The sequence below is a fragment of the Rhinoraja longicauda genome, chromosome 5 (genome assembly GCF_053455715.1).
Source record: "Rhinoraja longicauda isolate Sanriku21f chromosome 5, sRhiLon1.1, whole genome shotgun sequence".
In the NCBI taxonomy this organism is placed as follows: domain Eukaryota; kingdom Metazoa; phylum Chordata; class Chondrichthyes; order Rajiformes; family Arhynchobatidae; genus Rhinoraja; species Rhinoraja longicauda.
Window position 1 is genome coordinate 71075873 of NC_135957.1, and position 22644 is coordinate 71098516.

At 43.4% G+C, this 22644-nt stretch overlaps 1 protein-coding gene across 1 annotated transcript in view; it reads left to right on the plus strand.

Annotated features, from left to right (window-relative positions):
• aldh8a1 (aldehyde dehydrogenase 8 family, member A1) overlaps nt 1–20454 on the plus strand; it is a 40868-nt gene extending 20414 nt beyond the window's left edge. The window contains exons 2-7 of the mRNA XM_078399753.1: nt 6630–6777; nt 8725–8880; nt 14833–14982; nt 15777–16033; nt 18274–18435; nt 19420–20454. Coding sequence (XP_078255879.1) covers nt 6630–6777; nt 8725–8880; nt 14833–14982; nt 15777–16033; nt 18274–18435; nt 19420–19872 — 1326 coding nt within the window. The 3' untranslated portion in view covers nt 19873–20454. The remainder of the gene's footprint in view (nt 1–6629; nt 6778–8724; nt 8881–14832; nt 14983–15776; nt 16034–18273; nt 18436–19419) is intronic.
• Nucleotides 20455–22644: the final 2190 nt, after the last annotated feature.

Here is a 22644-nt window from a genome sequence, read left to right on the forward strand (position 1 = left end):
ACGCACATCAAGACTGCTAACTAACCCTTCCTCATTACTCAATACCCAGTCTAGAATAGCCTGCTCTCTGGTTGGTTCCTCTCCATGTTGGTTTAGAAAACTATCCCGTATACATTCCAAGAAATCCTCTTCTTCAGCACCTCTGCCAATTTGATTCACCCAATCTATATGTAGATTGAAGTCACCCATTATAACTGTTTTACCTTTGTTGCACGCATTTCTAATTTCCTGTTTGATGCCATCCCCAACTCTACTACTACTGTTAGGTGGCCTGTACACAACTCCCACTAGCGTTTACACAACTCCCACAGTTGCAACAGTTGTTTTCTTTGCATTAGTGGATGGACATTGGAGCAGCCCTGAAGAACGAGGGGTGGAACTTGTGCACATTTGTTTCGCAATCGCAATCCATGCCAAACTGCGCCTCACACAGTGAAAGGCTTTAATTGTTCATTGTCGGATTATGTTGCAACTGTTCTGCATTGGAAATTTGGGAAGTGATAGTCTCAAAAGGAAGGTGAATACTCTGTGAAGAGGAGGAAGCGGGCATGCGATTAACTTTGATGCCCTGTTTCCTATATTATTGGAACATCTGTTGCTTTATGTAGAACAGATGCTGGTTTACACCGATGATAGACACAAAATGCCGCAGTAGCTGGGCAGCATGGTGGCTCAGCGGCAGAGTTGCTGCCTTACAGCGCTTGCAGCGCCAGAGACCCGGGTTCGATCCTGACTACGGGTGCTGTCTGTATGGAGTTTATATGTTCTCCCCATGACCGCATGGGGTTACTCCGAGATCTTCGGTTTCCTCCCACATTCCAAAGACGTATAGGTATGTAGGTTAATTGGCTTAGTGTATGTGTAAATTGTTCCTAGTGTATGTAGGATAGTTTCGAAAGCATTCAGTTCATTGGGTAGGGTCGCACTATCACCAGTGATGTTGCCTGACCTTGCTTTGCAGCCAGTGATCTTATTCAGACCGTGCCACAATCTCCGTGTGTCAGAGTGATCATACTGGGACTCGAGTTTGTCCCGGTATTGTCTCTTGCATCCTTGATGGCTTTGTTCGAGATCATAGTGGGCCTTCTTGTACTGCTCGGGAAGTAGAGGGGAAAAAGTAGGGCAATAGAGTTGGTGCAGAAGAATGAATGGATGGGAGAGCAGATTGTGCAGGGAGAAGGGGAACACTGAGTTCATTTGGGATGGCAGAGTTCGGATAGATGGGAGGGGAAGAAATCGGAGACCGTGGGGAAAGTCAGCCATACACCACAGATGTACTTTAACCTCCCACCTCCTTCGGCCACCTATGTTTTATGTCAGGCATACTTTGTGCTCAGCAACATGCATCGATTACTTTGTTGCATAGATATTCGTTTCACCTACAAAGACACAGAAGGATGGAGCAGGAAAAATGTAGCTTCACTGGCTCTTTTATTTGTACTCTTGTGTAATTCTTTTTAGTTCCATGAGGTGGCAGTATAACACCAGAAGCAGGTTGTAGCATAGATTTTACGCCAATGTACAAATGATAAAGCTGTAAGGAATTACTGAACAAAGCATTATTTTTATTACAGCCAATACACTGAGGCATCCCATCAATAAGTAGAAGTGAATATTATCTTGATAAGCAGTGGCAAGGCCCTTTGTTCCTCATCATCCACCTTAAGTAATTAGCCTACTGAAGTTTGGACCAAGCAGAATAAATACAAGGGTCATGAAGCAAGATAAACACAAAATGCTGGAGTAACTGAACGAGTCAGGCAGCATCTCTGGAGAAAAGGAGCAGGTGACGTTTCGGGTCGGAACCGTTCCTCCGAGAGAGGAGGACAACGTTTTCAAAGTTGGCATACCTTGAGGAGATTCCGCTGTGGAGCAGACAAAAATGTGCCAGAAGGAACAATCGTGCAGCAACTTAAAATAACCTGAGCCTAAAGTACTTTTAGTTTAAAGATACAGCACAGAAACAGGCCCTTCGGCCCAACGAGTCTGCGACAACCATCGATATCCACACGCGAACACCATCCCACCCATACTAGACAATAGACAATAGGTGCAGGAGGAGGCCATTCGGCCCTTCGAGCCAGCACCGCCATTCAATGTGATCATGGCTGATCATTCTCAATCAGTACCCCGTTCCTGCCTTCTCCCCATACCCCCTGACTTCGCTATCCATAAGAGCTCTATCTAGCTCTCTCTTGAATGCATTCAGAGAATTGGCCTCCACTGCCTTCTGAGGCAGAGAATTCCACAGATTCACAAATCTCTGACTGAAAACGTTTTTCCTCATCTCAGTTCTAAATGGCCTACCCCTTATTCTTAAACTGTGACCCCTTGTTCTGGACTCCCCCAACATTGGGAACATGTTTCTTGCCTCTTATGTGTCCAACCCCTTAATAATCTTATACGTTTCGATAAGATCTCCTCTCATCCTTCTAAATTCCAGTGTATACAAGTCTAGTCGCTCCAGTGTTTCAACATATGATACTCCTGCCATTCCGGGAATTAACCCAATAAACCTACGCTGCACGCCCTCAATAGCAAGAATATCCTTCCTCAAATTTGGAGACCAAAACTGCACACAGTACTCCAGGTGCGGTCTCACTAGGGCCCTGTACAACTGCAGAAGGAGCTCTTTGCTCCTATACTCAACTCCTCTTGTTATGAAGGCCAACATTCCATTGGCTTTCTTCACTGCCTGCTGTACCTGCATGCTTCCTTTCAGTGATTTACAATTTTACCAAGCCAATTAGCCTACAAACCTGTACGTCTTTGGAGTGTGGGAGGAAACCGAAGCGCCCGGAGAACCTACGCGGGTCACGGGGAGAACGTACAAACTCCATACAGACAGCACCCGTAGTCAGGCTGGAACCCGGGTCTCTGGCACTGCAAGGCAGCAACTCTACCGCTGCGCCACCGTGCGGCACATACATCTGGAAATCCAAAGGAAAGGCAGGAAACACTTGATACATATAATAAGTCAGGTCAAATCTGATGTGAAAGGAGGGGTTTATGTTTCAAGTGGAATGTTCTTTGGAACACTTAATCTAATGACAACTTTATCAAATTCAAAAGGGATTGCCAAGCAGTGATCCATTAGCACTGATCCCTGCAGATGCAAACATGAGAATCGGCAACTCAGTGACATGAACCAGAGCCTTATAGTGGGCTATTAAATCCCTTGTGTATTGATGGAAATGAGGAAGACAGTGTAATGTCACAGAGATAATTAGGAAAGTCTGCCCATTGTACATTGCACAGTACTGCTGAGCTACTTTGGGCTTGTCCATCAGGAGGGGTCTGAACAGGGGACAAAGATTCCTACATCTGTAGTTGTACTTGTCTTACACCTGCCAAGGCATCTACAGAGATGTTCTAATGGACCACTGATTGGCAACTCCTTCAGAATTTGATAAGTTGTCATTTGATTATGTGTACCAAAGAAGACATTACACTTAAGCCATCAACACCTCCTTTCTCATCAGATTTGATCTGACTTATTATATGTATCTGTTGTCTCCTGTGACAGCTTGAATCCGTTTCGATGCATTAAAGAAAATGCTGTCGTGACATTTCCAGTCACTGGCAGTGTCTTGTCTGCAAGTGGATCTCAGCGGTAAATCAGAATTTGACACCCGGTGGTGTCGGGGCTTGGGTTGGACTTGTGGACAAGTGCCTGTAAATACAGGGCTAGATGCAGAGTGCTTGAGGTCCAGCAGTTGACCCACTGACCACATCTTCTATTCCAGGAAAAGGATAAAGGAAAACCCCAATGGAAAACTCGCTGTGTGTCCTTCTGCAGTTGTACAGGGCCCTAGTGAGACCGCACCTGGAGTACCGTGTGCAGTTTTGGTCTCCAAATTTGAGGAAGGATATTCTTGCTATTGAGGGCGTGCAGCGTAGGTTCACCAGGTTAATTCCCGGAATGGCGGGACTGTCGTATGTTGAAAGACTGGAGCGACTAGGCTTGTATACACTGGAATTTAGAAGGATGAGAGGGGATCTTATTGAAACATATAAGATTATTAAGGGGTTGGACACGTTAGAGGCAGGAAACATATTCCCAATGTTGGGGGAGTCCAGAACCAGGGGCCACAGTTTAAGAATATGGGGTAGGCCATTTAGAACGATGAGGAAAAACCTTTTCAGTCAGAGAGTTGTAAATCTGTGGAATTCTCTGCCTCAGAAGGCAGTGGAGGCCAATTCTCTGAATGCTTTCAAGAGAGAGCTAGATAGAGCTCTTAAGGATAGCGGAGTCAGGGGGTATGGGGAGAAGGCAGGAACGGGGTACTGATTGAGAATGATCAGCCATGATCACACTGAATGGTGCTGCAGGCTCGAACGACCGAATGGCCTACTCCTGCACCTATTGTCTATTGACAAGTAGACAATCACTGTACCATGTGAATACACGGTAGAGAAGCAACAATAGTAAAACATAGCAACATGACAACACAGGGAGTTCAAGTGCAACAACAAATTCCTTGATATATAAATCAAAGTTTAAAACCAATTTTTAATAGGGAAAACTATTAGGGTTTCTGCTCTCTGAATTGATTTTCTAATGGTCAACGACTGTATTTTAGGTTTCAAGTATTTGTAGTTTTCAATTTTCATATTCTATGATTCCCTGTGGTTCTAAGTATCGAAAATATATGCATTTCATTGAGTCATAGAACATGGAAACAGGCCCTTTGGCCCAATTTGCTATGCCATTCAAGATGCTCCATCTACACTAGTCCCATGTTTGGCCCATATCTCTCTAAAGCATCCAACTAACTGTCAAAATGTATTTAAAATGATGTCGTAGTACCTGCCGCAACTACCTCCTCTGGCAGCTCGCTCCATATTCCTACCCCACTCTATGAGAAAAAGTTGCCCCTCGGGTTCCTATTAAATCTTTCCCCTCTCACTTTAAACCTCTGTCCTCTGGTTCTTGACTCTCCCATCCCGGGGAAAAGGCCAGATGCATTCACCTTATCCTTGCCTCATCTTGCATGGTCCTGCCCTATTTTGACTTCTCAAAATGCAACCCCTCGCACTTGTCTGCATTAAACTCCGTTAACCATTTCTCAGCCCATTTGTCCAATTGATCAAGATTCTGCTGTAATTTTGATAACTATCTTCGTTATCTACACTTTGGTGTCATCTGCGAACTTGCTAATCATGCCGTCTACATTCTCATCCAAATTGTTGATATAAATCACAAACAGCAAAGGCTCCAGCAACGATGCATGAGGCACACCACTAGTCACATGCCTTCAGTCTGGAAAAACAACCTTCCACCCTCACCCTCTGCTTCCTTCCATGAAGTCAATTCTCTATCTAGTCGGCTAGCTCTCCCTGGATCACATGTGATCTAACCTTCCAGAATAGCCTACCATGTGGAACCTTATCAAATATCTTGCTGAAGTCCATGTAGACATTGTCTATTGCTTTCCCCTCATCAACCTTTTTTTTATTACTATGTATAGATGAAATAATGTTAGACCACTGGAAGTAATGAAAAGTCATGCAACTGTCAATTTGATGTCATTATCTTAGATACTTATAGAAACATATAAAATTCTTAAGGGATTGGACAGGGTAGATGCAGGAAAAATGTTCCTAATATTGGGGGAGTCCAGGACCAAAGGTCACAGTTTAAGAATAAGGGGTAGGCCATTTAGGACTGAGATGAGGAAAAACTTTTTCGCCCAGAGAGTTGTGAATCGGTGGAATTCTCTGCCACAGAAGGCAGTGGAAGCCAATTCACTGGATGTTTTCAAGAGAGAGTACGATATAGCTCTTAGGGCTAACGCAATCACGGGATATGGAGAAAAAGCAGGAACGGGGTACTGATTTCGGATGATCAGCCATGATCATATTGAATAGCGGTGCAGGCTTGAAGGGCCGAATGACCTATTCCTGCACCTATTTTCTATGTTTCTATGTGCATCCATGGTGTGGGAGCTGCTTTTCAGAGTTGTGGAATCTAAATAAGAAAAACATAGGGGAAGAGGACAGAGAATTTGAGTCAATGTCAGGTTTGCCTGATCCAGAATGCATGCCATGTGAACACAATAAAATATCTCTGGTTAATAAGTCCATACACCTAATGTGCAACAGGAATACTTACAATAATTCACTCCTGCCAGGAGTTAGTGCTTGTTATATTGGTCAACATGTACAAAGCTGTCTTCATTGGTGCCTCATTGATTCAAATGAGTAAATTAAAGGGTGGCGCAGTGGTATAGCGGCTGCCTCACAGCCTCAGAGACCGGGGTTCAATCCTGTCCTTGGGTGCTGTCTGTCAGGAGTTTTGCATGTTCTCCGTGTGACTGTGTGGGTTTCCTTTGGGTGGTCTGGTTTCCTTCCATATCCAAAAGACGTGCAGGTTAAGAGGTTAATTGGCATCTGTAAATTGTCCCTAGTGTGTATGTGAAAGTGGGATGCCAGCACTGATGTGATCACTGGATGATCAATGGTTGGCATGGACTCGGTGGGCCGAAGGGCCTGTTTCCATGTCATATCTCTAAACTCTAAATCGGTTGGCCAGTTGAAGAAAGACATACATAGAGAAAGCACGCTAAAGAAGTGGATTGTTGTTGATTCCTCGTGACTTGGTTTGTTGCTTTAATCTTTCTTCACAGGTGGATGCAGCGGTCAGTGCTGCCAAAGATGCTTTCCCCGGGTGGTCGGCAAAGAGCCCTTTGCAGCGATCGCAGATACTTCATAAACTGGCAGACCTGATAGAGGCTCATCTGGAGGAGTTTGCTCAGGCGGAATCAAAGGATCAAGGTAATCAGATCATTTCTATCAACACCTGAGCAGCACAGTGGCGCAGCGGTAGAGTTGCTGCCTTACAGCGCCAGAGACCCTGGTTCCATCCTGATTACGGGTGCTGTCTGTAAAGATTTTGTACATTCTCCCCGTGACCTGCGTGGGTTCTCTCTGAGATCTTTGGTTTCCTCCCACACTCCAAAGACATACAGGTTTCTAGGTTAATTGGATTGGTATAAATGTAAATTGTCCTAGTGTGTGTAGGACTAGTGTTAGTGTGCGGGGGTCAGTGCAGACTTGGTGGGCCGAAGGGCCTGTTTCCTTCGGACATCCCTCGGACTATGCTTGATCGTACTTTGCTGGCTTTACCTTGCACTAACCATTATTCCCTTATCGTGTATCTATATGCTGCAAATGGATTGATTGTAATCATGTATTGTCTTTCTGCTGATTGGTCAGCAAGCAACAAAAAACCTTTCACTGCACCTCGGTACACGTGACAATGAACTGAACTATTTCCACACTGTCTATAAACTAAATTAAACTAAAACCTGGGTGTGCGAAAGCTGGGCTGGAATACTGTCTGGTAACATGTCCATGTACGAGCAGAGCAAGACAAGGGAGGAGTGGGCCATGCCTACCTTTGACCTGCTTCACCATTTAGTAGGTTCATGGCTGCTCTTGTGTCTAAGTCAAATTTCCCAGCCATTTCCCAAATCCCCTGAAAACATTCAGCAGTTCATGCAGCCTCTGTTAAAAAAGGGTACAGAATTTCTCCTTCAGGTCAAAGGCAATTATTTTACACTTTCAAATATTTGTAGTTATTAATTTTCATATACCTCTATTCCCTGTTGTTCTGTACCGAAAAGATATGCATGTATAGATGAAATAATGTTTTCACAAGTTATAGGAGGAGAATTGGGCCATTCGGCTCATCGAGTCTACTCCGCCATTCAATCTTGGCTGATCTCTGCTTCCTAATCCCATTTTCCTGCCTTCTCCCCATAACCCTTGACACCCATTTTTTTCAAGAATTTATTTCTATCTCTGCTTTTAAAATATCCACTGACTTGGCCTCCACAGCCCTCTGTGGCAATGTTCCGCAGATTAAATACCCTCTGACTACAGAATGCTTCCTTCTTTCCAAAAGAGCGTCCTTTAATTCCTTTTTAAAGGAAAAACATCCTTTCCACATCCACTCTATCTATGCTTTTCATTATTCTGTAAGTTTCAATGAGGTCCCCCCCTCAACCTTCTAAACTCCAGTGAGTGGAGGCCCAGTGTTGTCAAGCACTCATCATATGCTGACCTACTCATTCCTGGAATCATTCTTGTAAAACCTTCTCTGGATCCTCTCCTGAGCCAGCACATCCTTCCACTGGTATGGGGCCCACATTTGCTCGCAGTACTCCAAATGCGGCCTGACCAGCACCTTATAGAGCCTCGGCATGACATCTCTGTTTTAGTATTCCAGTCCTTTTGATATAAATTATGAGGTGGCGCAGTGATAGAGTTGCTGCCTTGGAGCGCCAGAGACCCGGGTTTGATCCTGACTATGGGTGCTGTCTGTATGGAGTTTGTACGTTCTCCCTGTGACCACGTGGGTTTTCTCTGGGTGTTTTGGTGTTCTCCCACATTCCAAAGACGTGCATGTTTGTTGGTTAATTAGCTTCTGTAAATTGTCCCTGGTGTACAGGATAGAACTAGTGTATGGGATGATTGCTGGTTGGTGCAGACTCGCTGGGCCAAGGGGCTAACTCCAAATCCTCCCTCGCGATCACTAAACACATTTCCCCTCATCAATGAGATGGAAGCCGAAATGTATTGAACAAAGTTTTCTCAGATATGTTCTGTTATCAGATATAATGGACATGTACTAACACCCCAGCTCGGCGGCAAGATTTCATGGAAATTGCTCAATTATCTCATTTCATAAATGTTCATTTTTCCCTTTGCAAATTTCAGGGAAGACTATTACCGCAGCAAGAAGCATGGAAATACCTCGAGCAGTTTATAATTTCCGATTTTTTGCCTCAACGATCCTCCACAACACCACAGAATGTTCAGAGATGGACCATATGAGCTGCACCCACTTCACCACACGGACACCAGTGGGAGTAGGTGAGGCAACAGAAAATAATCACATATGCGGCAGGGTGGTGCAGCGGTAGAGTTGCTGCCTTACAATACCTGAGACATGGGTTTGAACCTAATTACGGGTGCTTGTCTGTGCGGAGTTTGCACGTTCTCCCTGTGACATGCGAGGGTTTTCTTAGGGATTTCCGGTTTTCCCCCACACTTCAAATACGTACAGGTTTGTAGGTTAATTGGTTTGGTATAATTGTAAGTTGTCCCTCGAGTGAGTGGGATAGTGTTAATGTGCGGGAATTGCTTGTCGGCACGAACTCGGTGGCCGAAGGGCCTGTTTCTGCACTGCATCTCTAAACTAAACTAGCCTCTGAACGATTCCTCTTCATTATTACATTTTCACCCAGAGAGTTGTGAATTTGTGGAATTCTCTGCCACAGAAGGCAGTGGAGGCCAATTCACTGGATGAATTTAAAAGAGAGTTAGATAGAGCTCCAGGGGCTAGTGGAATCAAGGGATATGGGGAGAAGGCAGGCACGGGTTACTGATTGTGGACGATCAGCCCATGATCATAATGAATGGCGGTGCTGGCTCAAAGGGCCAAATGTCCTCCTCCTGCACCTATTTTCTATGTTTCTACATTTTTGGAAGTCCTTTGGTGTGAAAATATGTTAACATATTTTATTGATATTGGTGAGAGAAAGAATTTCTGTCACCTGGAAGAAAATTTGTATTTGGATAGAACGTAAATATTTGTATGTGAGCAGAACACATATATATATATATATATAGTAACATGGGAAAAATCTCTGCAAATAGAGCACGAGGAATGAGCTATTCTGCCGAGGGCAGTTTAATCCCCCTCAATGTCACCACAAAAGTTCTCTGGCTTTTGGTAATAGTTACAGTTTTTCACCAAAATTACACAAATGCAAAACACTCCACTTGCAGAGAACCAGAAATAAAGGTAACATGCTGGATATATTCAGCAGATCAGGCAACAGCTGTGATGAGCGAAAACAATTCACCAGAAGTGAACCTCTGATTTGTCTCCAGAGATACTGCCTGGCCCACTATTTGCAACCTTTACTGCTTTTGTTAAGCATCTTGCATGTTTGCCTTCAACCAGATTTAAAAAAAATAAAAGATTACATAAAGACTGGCTGCACTGTGGTAGTTTTGAGGGCAAAGGTCCAGTAATCGTGGTGTCTTGAGTTGATTCCAGTACAGTTAAGGACTGGACAAGCTAGATGCAGGAAATATGTTCCCAATGTTGGGGGAGTCCAGAACCGGGGGCTACAGTCTAATAATAAAGGGGAAGCCATTTAAAACTGAGGTGAGAAGGAACTTTTTCACCCAGAGAGTTGTGAATTTGTGGCATTCTCTGCCACTGAGGCCAAATCACTGGATGGATTTAAGAGAGAGTTAGATAGAGCTCTAGGGGCTAGTGGAATCAAGGGATATGGGGAGAAGGCAGGCAGGGGATACTGATTGTGGAGGATCAGCCATGATCACAATGAATGGCGGTGCTGGCTCGAAGGGCCGAATGGCCTCCCCTGCGCCTATTTTCTGTGTTTCTATGTTGCAGGGATCATTATAACAACCACTAGGGTTTGCTACTTTTTACATTCTAACATATTGTTTTGCAGCAGTGATTTATATTCTAAGGTGATAATGGCAAAGGGCAAAGCAAAAGACAGTGCTCAGTATTTTATTCTTGTGGAGTACTGAAAATAGCCCAATAGACAATAGACAATAGGTGCAAGAGTAGGCCATTCAGCCCTTCGAGCCAGCACCGCCATTCAATGCGATCATGGCTGATCACTCTCAATCAGTACCCCGTTCCTGCCTTCTCCCCATACCCCCTCACTCCGCTATCCTTAAGAGCTCTATCCAGCTCTCTCTTGAAAGCATCCAACGAACTGGCCTCCACTGCCTTTTGAGGCAGAGAATTCCACACCTTCACCACTCTCTGACTGAAAAAGTTCTTCCTCATCTCCGTTCTAAATGGCCTACCCCTTATTCTTAAACTGTGGCCCCTTGTTCTGGACTCCCCCAACATTGGGAACATGTTTCCTGCCTCTAATGTATCCAATCCCCTAATTATCTTATATGTTTCAATAAGATCCCCCCTCATCCTTCTAAATTCCAGTGTATACAAGCCTAATTGCTCCAGCCTTTCAACATACGACAGTCCCGCCCTTCCGGGAATTAACCTAGTGAACCTACGCTGCACGCCCTCAATAGCAATCCCAATCCCAAGTCCCACTGTTACACTCATGGAAACAAAGTGCATCACGATCTTTTCACTTCAGTCTTTAAATAATTATAGTATCACTGCACTATAAATTATTTTAATAAGTAACAATAATCTCTTTCACTTTCTTCCTGACACTTTTGATAACTGGAAAGACTTCATTAAATCTCCCTTTAAATTCCCCAGTTCCTAAATAACAAACCTTGGATAGGATGGGTTTGGATGAATATAGGTCAAAAGCAGGCAGGTAGGACTAGTGTGGATGGGGCATCTTGGTCCATGTGGGCAAGTTGGGTTGAGGCGCCTGTTTCCACTATGTGACTTTGAAAGCTGATTTCTCAAGCTCCCTGCACAACAATAACATGTTGTTCAAACTATCAATAAAGCCTTGGCGTTGCTCTGAAATCCTTCCTTTGGCAAGCTTCCTGAACCTCGTGCAATGCTTCAGCATGTGGCCGATCAATGCCATTACATGTTAATACATTGATTTATAATTGCTATCTCTCTTTACACAACAGAGGATTTGTTTTCCTTTCTATAAAAATCAATTTAACTGAGCCCTTCAACCTCTATTGTGCCTCTGTTTAACAATTCTTTCGTGAGGAGTGCACTGCCTCTTTTAACTCCAGGATGGGGCAGGTTCACTAAGGGAGTTGACTGTGGGTGGTGCTAGCGAAAGGATATTAATGTCTTCTGCCTGGGGTCAGGGAGTGAACTGGATTCTCTATCTCTACTCCACTCAGAACCTGGTAGACAGATATAAACAGAGAAAATAGGTGCAGGAGGAGGACATTCGGCCCTTCGAGCCAGCACCGCCATTCAATATGATCATGGCTGATCATCCAAAATCAGTACCCTGTTCCTGCTTTCTCCCCATATCCCTTGATTCCTTTAACCCTAAGCACTATATCTAACTCTTAAACATCCAGTGAATTGGCCTACACTACCTTATATGGCAGAGAATTCCACAGATTCACAACTCTGGAAGAAATTTGTTTTCCTCATCTCAGTCCTAAATGGCCTACCCCTTAATCTTAAACTGTGACCCCTGGTTCTGGACTCCCCCAACATTGGGGACATTTTTCCTGCAACAAGCCTGCCCAATCCCGTAAGAATTTTATGTTTCTATAAGATCCCCTCTCATACTTCTAAATTCCAGTAAATGTAAGCCCAGTCGACCCATTCTCTCATGTGGGACTGAGGCGTGATTGAAGGCAAAGGTGCATAGTGAATGTGAGAGAGGATTTGGAGTGGGCAAACCAAAAATTGAGTGTATTCTGTAGGTATCTTCTCCATTTTCTGCTAGTTTGATTTATGCCTGATCCACTGTCGAGCAACCAGGAAATATAACAGTGGATATGCAGAGAATGGAGAGATACGGATCTTGTGCAGGTTTGTTTAGCTTGGCATCATGTTCAGCACAGACATTGTGGGCTGAAGGGCCTGTTCCTGTGCTGTATAGTTCTATGTGTATGAAGGAACTGCAGGTGCTGGTTTAAATTTAAGATAGACGCAAAATGCTGGGGTATCTCAGCGGGACAGGCAGCATCTCTGGACAGAAAGAATGGGTGATGCTTCTGGTCGAGACCCTTTTTCAAACTGATGTCAGAGGAGTGGGAGGAACATAGATAAGGAAGTGTATAGATGAGGAAGTGTAAGGTGTGAAAACAGGACAAAGGGAATGGTGATCAAGGAATATGTGGAATAGATCATTGTTAGTTTGGAGAAGGTAACATCAAAGCAAACAGATAAAATGTAGTCGGAGATAACAACAAAGCAAATAGTGTCTTCGACTACATTTTATCTCTGTTTGCTGTGTTGTTACCTTCTCCCAACTAACAATGGTCTATTCTACATTTTCCTTTGTTACTCCGGCATTTTTTTTGTCTTTATTGTGCTATGTTCTATGGTAAGATTGGAGGGAAGGGTGTTGGGGGTGAAGTATGGGGCTGTGACTTGGATTTCCTTGATAAATGTCCTTGGTAAATTTGAAGTATTGGACAGTTGTTCTTCATAAGCGATTCTGTAGATGATTCTCTTTGAAGTCTTTCTCGTATCCCTTCAGTTGCTGAGTTTCTTGCAGTCTGAGAAACATAGCCTACAGCAGTTAAATAAAATAACTTTGAAAGCACACGGCTGCCTTTGAAATATTTCTTTTTGTCAGATACGCCTCCAGGGTGTGGATTGTTCACCTGTCCTTTGTCTTTCATGTTAAATCATGTGAATTTTCCACGGATCTCCGTGGTTTTAAAATCCATTTTCCGTGCTTTTTGCATGGTTTCCGCATTTTTCACTTTGTCAAATAAACGGAGAAATCGGATCGAAAGAAAGAAAATAAAATATATGATGTATAGACTTGTAATGAACACTAGCGTTCCACTAGAGGTCGCTGGGGGTTCCGTGAGAAATTCCCCCTCGCGCGCCCTGGAAGTCTCCCCGAAAATGTGGCACCTAGGCTGGGCAAGGCAGCCAATCTCGACCTCATCGGGACTTCCACGGCCGATCGGTGGGCTGAATTTGCAACCTGCGGCCGGGGCTCTGGAACTCCAGCCCAGCTGGAGCCAGCAAATCTATCCCCACAGCCGACTTCCTTGGCCTGCTGGATAAACCAGCAAAGCTCTGGAACCAAGTGCCAGAACATCAGTGGTGGAACTGTAATGAGTAAATATTACATTTAAGTGCAAGATTATATAACTAAATTACTTAAGACAGGGTTAAAATATAAAACACAGCCGAAAAGCCAATCACCACCTTTTTGGGCTGATTATCAATTAATGTGCGAATTTACTTCAGAATGTTATTAGTGTACAGTGACATATTCACATTATTTTGTAATGTTTGTTTGTACTTTGAAATGCACTAAAAGAGGCTTGAAACTGGTAATTTTGTGTGTAAATTTAAAAAAAAAATCCAATTTGTTGACCCCCGAGCAAGTGCTCGGCTCTTTTCCTCTTTATTTTTACCTCACTCATATGCCTGACATGTGTAAACTCTTAAGATTTTTGAATCATCATTGCTCCTCTTCCCCTACTCCCTCCCCATGAACTTTATTTCTTGGAGTGGAGTAGGATGAGGGGTGATCAAATAGAGGTGAATAAGATCATGAGAGGAATAGATAGAGCAAATGGACAGTCTTTTACCCAGAGTAGAGGAATCAAGAACCTGAGGACATAGGTTTAAAGTGAAAGGGGAAAGATTTAATAAGAACCTGAGGAGCAACTTATTCACACAGAGGGTGGTGGGTATATGGAATGAGCTGCCAGAGGAGGTAGGTGGGGCAGGTAGTATAACAACATTTAAGAGACATTTGGAAAGGTTTAGAGGGATATGGGCAAAATGCGGGCAGGTGGGACCAGATAGGGCATCTTAGTCCGCATTGACAAGTTGGGCTGAAGGGCCTGTGTCCGTGCTGTATGACACTATGTCTTTAACACATACAACTACTTGTATTTACCCTCAGAATGTGCAATGCTTAAATTTGTCACCAAATTTGATATTTTTTTAAACCCGAAGCCCTAGCGATTTAAACAAAACTGGAAACAAGAAATATCCCAGAAAGGATTCTAAGGAAATCAGGGCTCTTTTGTTGGCAGTCTGATAGGCATTGGGGCAAAACCGAGTATTGAAAATGTTTTGTCTGTAACTCGGCTACTTGCAGGACCTTAAGATATTATTAATTGTTCTACATTGTGAAGTGGCTAATCTTAATCTCTTCTCCGTGCCTTCAGCTGGCCTGATCAGCCCCTGGAATCTACCACTTTATCTCTTGACATGGAAAATAGCCCCAGCCATTGCCATGGGCAACACTGTTGTTGCCAAACCGAGTGAAATGACGTCAGTCACTGCGTGGATGATGTGCAAACTCTTGGATGAAGCAGGTAGAGTGAAGGCAATAGAAAGACACTGAATGCCTTTGTGTCTCTTTATGCACCTTTTGTTTTGAAGGGCAATTTTGATGTTTCCCGCTAATGCAGAAGAAATCCATCATCACTGGCATAATTCTGAAGAGAAGTCATTGATCTGAAACCTTAACAATGTTTTTTTTCCTCACAAATCAATGCTGCTTGACTAGCTGAGTATTTCCAAATTTTCCTGCATTTATTCCAGATTTCCATTATCTGCTGATTTTGTTTTCCATGACGTTAATTGTTGTGGTCAGAATCATTAGCCTTAGTCCAACAAAGCTGTGAAAGACTTGTTCTGCTCCTTTTGAGTTGGTGATATTCCATTTTTGTGAAGCCAATTCATATTATAAGATCATAAGTGATAGTAGTAGCATTAGGCCATTCGGCCCATCAAGTCTACTCTGCCATTCAATCATGGCTGATCTATCTCCCTCCTAACCCCCATATCCCTCATCCCCATAACCCCATGACACCCATATTAATCAATAATCTATCTCTGTCTTAAGTATATCCACTGACATTGCCCCCACAGCCTTCTGCAGCAAAGAATTCCACAGATTCACCACCCTCTGACTAAAGAAATTCCTCCACATCTCCTTCCTAAAAGAACGTCCTTTAGTTCAGAGGCTATGACCTCTAGTCCTAGACTCTCCCACTAGTAGAAACATGTTACTGAGTGTCACATTAATTTCCTTCTGTATCATATCTAAAGTCAAAAGCTTTTCCCATTCCTATTTGCTATTTAATGTTTCTTTTTTCTTTCTCAGGCATTCCACCTGGTGTAGTGAACATAATATTTGGGAGTGGCCCAAAGGCTGGGGAAGCAATTGTTTCTCACCCTGATGTGCCACTGATATCCTTCACTGGGAGTACACTCACAGCACAGCACATCAGAGAGAAGAGTGCTCCATACTGCAAGAAGCTCTCCCTGGAGTTAGGGGGGAAGAACCCAGCCCTTATCTTCGATGATGCCAATCTTGATGAATGCATCCCAACAACAGTGCGATCCAGCTTTACTAACCAGGTACAAAACCTTTACCAGGTGCTGATTCATCCCTTGTACAATGGCAGCTTTTAAAGGTGTAAGATTAAGAACTCATGAATTGACTCCACTTATAATTGCCCTCTATTGAGAGAAATATCATTGTTTTATTATTGCATCATTTTTCATGTTTCTTGGAACATAGAAACATAGAAACATAGAAAATAGGTGCAGGGGTAGGCCATTCGGCCCTTCGAGCCTGCACCACCGTTCAATATGATCATGGCTGATCATCCAACTCAGTATCCCGTACCTGCCTTCTCTCCATACCCCTTGATCCCTTTAGCCACAAGGGCCACATCCAACTCCCTCTTAAATATAGCCAATGAACTGGCCTCAACTACCTTCTGTGGCAGAGAATTCCACAGATTCACCACTCTCTGTGTGAAAAAAAACTTTCTCATCTCGGTCCTAAAAGACTTCCCCCTTATCCTTAAACTGTGACCCCTTGTTCTGGACTTCCCCAACATCGGGAACAATCTTCCTGCATCTAGCCTGTCCAACCCTTTAAGAATTTTGTAAGTTTCTATAAGATCCCCCCTCGATATTCTAAATTCCAGCGAATTGATCAATGGTTTCACTGCCTATCCTGACAGCTGAGTGTCTTGCGAGCCAAATGTAAAGGGTAGGTCATCCACAGACAATAATCACTTCAGGACTAGACAAGATAAATGTGTTGTCTTGCCGATCCTGAAGGACATTAATGAGCCAATTCAGTTTGTACAATAATATTCATTCTGGTGAAATGTTACAAATGACCAGTTTAGGAAATTTTATTCCAAATCATCACTAATTGGAGTTGGATTTGTGATTTCTGTTTCAGAAGACACAAGAGCAGAATTAGGCCATTCAACTCATTGAGTCTGTCCGCCAGTTGATCGTAACTGATTTATTTTTCCCTCTCAACCCCATTCTCCTGCCTTATCCACGTAACCTTATCCACACCCTTACTAAGCAAGCCAAGAACCTATCAATCTCTACTTTAAAAATACGCAATGACTTGGCCTCTACTGTCATCTGTGGCAATGAATTCTACAGATTCGCTACCCCCTGACTAAAGAAATTCCTCCTCATTTCCATTCTAATAGAACGTCCTTTGCTAACCCAATACCATTTACACTGTGTTAACCCAAGCAGTGCACAAAATGAAGAGGAGAAACAATTGAGGAGAATAACAAAGTACTCAATGCAGTAATTATAGTATGAAGGAAATAAATGAAGCAAAGTGTTTTGTGTGAGCCTGAATTTTCTCTCCTCCTGAAATTATCATTATTATCATAATTGGGCGGCATGGTGGCGCAGCGGTAGAGTTGCTGTCTTACAGCACCAGAGACCCACGTTCCATCCTGACTATGGGTGCTGTCTGTATGGAGTTTGTACCTTCCCCCTGTGGCCTGCATGGGTTTTCTCCTGGTGGTCGGGTTTCCTTCCATATTCCAAAGACGTACAGGTTTGTAGGTTAATTGGCTTTGGTAAAGATTGTAAATTGTCCCTAATGTGCAGGATTGTGCTAGTGTACAGGGACCGCTGGTCGGTTAAGACAAGGTGGGCTGAAGGGCCTGTTTCAATGCTGTATCTCTCAACTAAACTTAAAGAAAGCTGTATTTAACATGTTACATTGAAAACAAGTTGCGACTTTTTCCGTATCGTTACTTTGTCCGCACTGCGGCCTAACATCGTGGAGCTGACAGTCCCTTTGCTGGGGATCGACTTCGGGAGCTCCAACCGCAGGAGCCTGAGGACTTAACATTGTGGAGCTCCAACTGGTCAAGGATTGGCTTTGGGAGCTCCAACTGCAGGAGCTTCAACCGCCCTGATCGCGGGAGCTTCGGTCGCCCCGATCACGGGAGCTTCGATCGCCGGCTGCGGGAGCTTCGATCGCCCCGACTGCGGATGGTTTGGCTGCCCCGACTGCGGGAGGAAAGGAAGGAAGAAAGAAGATAACACGTTATTGCCTTCCATCAGTGCGCTGTGATGGATGTTTATGATAATATTTATGTAGTTGTGTGTCTTGTTGCTTTTTTGGTATGACTGTATGGCAAATCAAATTCTTTGTATGTTTTTACAAACTGGGCTAACAAATTAATTACAATGCAATACAATTACAATACAATACAATAAATTGACTCTTTCTCTTCCCTTCTCATCCACCATTCCCCCTGCGTCGCCATTAATTATTTTAAATGGGTTCCAGCTCATGAATTCCTTTTCTCTTTTGCCAGGGTGAAGTCTGTCTGTGTACAAGTAGAATTTTTGTGCAAAGGAATATCTACAATGAGTTTTTGGAGAAGTTTGTGGAGGGTGCCAGGAAATGGAAGGTTGGCGTTCCTTCAGACCCAACAGCCAACATGGGAGCTCTCATTAGCAAAGAGCATCTGGAAAAGGTTTGATTGCGCCATTGCATGCTGGAATTTCAAACAGATAGAAGTGCAATTTAAAAAAAAATCTTTCCAAAATTTAATTTCAGTTATTTTCTGTCAAAAGCATTCAATTAAATATTGTTCAGCAAAAAAAAAAAGAATATAAAATATACTTGTGTCGATAATTCAATATATATTTACATGGTTTATTTGTAAAATCTCCAATGCTAAATATGTGTAGACTTTATAGCAATGTGTGTGGCAAATAGCCCAGGATCTGGATCTTGATTTTTTAAAAGAAATTCTGGCATAGAGTAGTACCTATATAAGAATATTTCTCATTTTCACGCCGAGCTCTTGACTAAGACACAAGCCTACCATTCATATTTTTACATATATTAAGACCCTTTCACCTCTGTAATTACTGTTGTTCATAATTTAATTTGTAATGTGCAGCCCTCTTAACAAACACCTTGCCTCTATCAGTCCCATATCTATTCAGCTCTGACTTTGTTTTTCCACTTCTCTCTCCTACAACACTCTCACACCGTTTATGATAGAGCCTTTAGTTGTTTTGTTCTTGTATGTTGTTTATCGCAAGGTCATAAGTGATAGGAGCAGAATTCGACCCATCTAGTCTACTCCACCATTCAATCATGGCTGATCGATCTCTCTCCCTCTAACCCCCATTCTCCAGTCTACTCCGCATAACCTCTGACACCTCTGACACTCTGCCCATCCCCTTCCACTTTGCCATTTCTGACAATCTTCAGAAAACTCTCAAAAAATGTTACTCTTTTTGCTGTGTCTTCAGTCCTTTCCATTAAATCTTTTAATACTACGCCGTATCTGATCTTGTAAAGCACCAGTATGTAATTTTATCGTATCACTAGTACTACATGCATGTATGTTGCTGTTAGTTGTTTTGCAGTAGGTTGGATTGGATGTTTAATGTGAGTAATGGAGTAAAACCTTCTGTTCATAGTAATGTCTCTGTTTCCTGAACAGGTTAAGAGTTACATCAATCTAGCCGTAAGTGAAGGGGCTAAAATCCTTTGTGGTGAAGGAATTGATTCCTTGGACATTCCTGATAAAAACAAGACGGGTTATTTTCTATTGCCAACGGTGATCACAGGAATAAAGGACAGCTCTCGCTGTATGCAGGAAGAGATCTTTGGCCCAGTGACCTGTGTTGTACCTTTTGACACCGAGGAAGAGGTTATCCAGCGAGCAAATGATGTGAAATATGGATTGGCTGCCACTGTGTGGTCTCGAGATGTCGGCCGGATATATCGGGTTGCTAAGAAGCTTCATACCGGTATGGTGTGGACCAATTGCTGGCTTATTCGTGACCTGAATCTGCCATTCGGCGGCATGAAAGCCTCTGGAGTTGGCAGGGAGGGGGCCAGAGACTCATTTGAGTTTTTCACAGAGGTTAAAACGATTACAATAAAACACTGACCCCCCCCCCCCTCTCACCCCGTGACGAGCGACACATAAATTTGCAGTAATTAAAACAAAATTGCAAAAACACTATAGAAATAAATTGAAACGTTAACCATCAGTTGTAAATGTCTGTAATGGAGCACCATTCGTGATGCTTGGAGGCAAAGGATCACCTCTCCGCGATTATGAGGTGTGAAAGGTGGAGGCATCCCTCATTAAATGGTAGCTGGTGAGTCCAGAGTAACATTGATTTGCATGAGTTACTATCTATGATTCGATTCCTTCTTGTTCTTGCGACCATATTGAGGGAACAAATTGGCAGGGATCAGGATCGGGAGAAGGATTGTTATTAAAACAATAATTTGTAACTCGTAGTCATGTTTCGTCAAGAGTGATGTTCAGTATTTCTTCAGGAGGAAGTATAGCCTTACACCTGTGATGTACCAGTGAGGTACTGCACTACAGTACTGTCCATACAATGTAAAACGAGACAAAGCCTTAACAGTGTCATATACTTTATCACTGGAACATAGTGATTATTAATATATGTTAGAAATGTAAAGTGTAATTTTGAAAATTAAAGTCAATTATAAATTATAGTATCTCAACTTAATTTATGTTACTTTACTTGGTGTGGTGTCTGTGAAAAGATTATCTCACAGTATCAGCTCCCTTCCACTTCCTTTCTCCTATGAGAGTTGAGATGATTAAAACCGCTTAAGAAAATTGACGTATTTGTACTTTTTAATGCATGCTGTGCATAAAATTTGTTTTCAACATATTTTGAAGTGTTTGCACCCATTTTCTGATAAAGTCTGATAAGTCTTCAGGAAATTGTACTGGGCACCAGTGAGTCATCTCAACTTGGGTGTCGATTCCCTGCTACCATTCACAAAGACATTATAGAGAATGACTGCATCATACTGGACCTCCGTACATGGACCTCCGTACAGTGAAGTGCTTTGTTTTGCATGTAACCTAGTCAGCACAAAAGGTGTTATGGTTTGGCGCCGACAAAATGACCAAACTACCGACAGTCCTATCCACTGCCTGCTGCCACACGTGGCAACAGACCTCCTCCCCCTCACCGGTTCCCCCAACCTTCTTGGCTCCCCTGCCCCCCCCCCAGCTCCCCGTTATTCCATTTGTTCTGCCACAAGAGTGCCACCCTACTTGCTTTCGGACAGGATTTGGATCGTGATCTACGACGTTCTGCGATTTTTCTGCTGGCATACTCTCCATCGGCATAAAGCAAGCAAGTCGTATGTAATTATTTACATTAAATGGCTCCCAGCTGCACCGTGTCATTGGACAAGAGTTTCCCAGCCTGAATCATGTGCTGTGGAGTTCAATTGCAATCATAAGTTCATAAGTGATAGGATGACCATGTCGAACAGGTCAGAACTAACATGAATGTTCTGTAGCACAGATACCGTGGATATGAACGTAGAAAGGTCTATAGGGACTGATGCCATTGAATGTTCTCCATTTCCTAAACTCCCACAAGAATAAAAGGGTTGCCTTTTGTTGCTTTGAAAACAGATTGTACTGCTTTCAAAGATTGAAGGGCGGCATGGTGGCGCAGCGGTAGAGTTGCTGCTTTACAGCGAATGCAGCGCCGGAGACCCTGGTTCGACTACGGGTGCTGTCTTTATGGAGTTTGTACATTCTCCCCGTGACCTGCATGGGTTTTCTCCGAGATCTTCGGTTTCCTCCCACACTCCAAAGACGTGCAGGTATGTAGGTTAATTGGCTTGGTAAATGTAAACAAAATGTCCCTAGTGGGTGTAGGATAGTGTTAATGTGAGGGGATCGCTGGTCGGCGCGGACCCGGTGGGCCGAAAGGGCCTGTTTCCGCGCTGCATCTCTAAACTAAAAAAACCCTAAAATTTCAGTCTATTGATGTGAAGTGATGATGAGTGATTTCATCATCCTGTTCCTCTGCTTTAGTTTAGTTTAGAGATACAGCGCCGAAACAGGCCCATCCGCCCACTAAGTACGTGCTGACCAGAGATCCCCACACACTGACACTATTCTCCACACACTGGGGGTAATTTGCAATTTTAACCAAGCCAAATGGCCTACAAACCAGTACGTCTTTGGTGGGAGGAAACTGGAGCACCCGGAAAAAACTTGCGCGGGTCGTGGGGATAGCGTGCAAACTCCATACTGACAACACCCCTAGTCAGGATCTAACCCGGGTCCCTAGCGATGAAGGCAGCAACTAAATTGCTGTGCCAACTGCTAGTCCAGGAAACTGGGGGTGGGGGGGGGGGGGGATGGAGGGAGGGAGGGGGGATGGTATGTGCTCACCTAAAATTGAAGATTTTCAATGTTTATACCATTGGGTTTTATGCCACTCATTCTGCTTAAGTAGCTCATAATCCAAATGTATGAACATTGAATTCTCCAATTTTCAATCACTACAACAACCCCCCCCCATATTTCTCCCCCCTCTTTTCCCACCCACTCTGCCCTATGCCCCATATTAACTTGCATCTATTTATTCCTCTCAGTCCACCTACATTCCCTCCTCTAGCTTTACAGTTTGTTTTATGTAAAGCAACATTTGCAGTTCCTCATTTCTGCTTCAAAAGTCAGGGATCAATTTATCGTGCAGTGTGTAGAGGTTTGCAGATGACAATTGATGCTGGCTCATTTGTTAACTGTAAATATGAGACTGATAGATTATTCTTAAGCAAATGGACAAAGAATAAAGAGGTTGATGGAGTTGTGTCCCACATTAGCAGATTTCCATTGAAGAGAGGGGCTAAACAGCTGATTCCT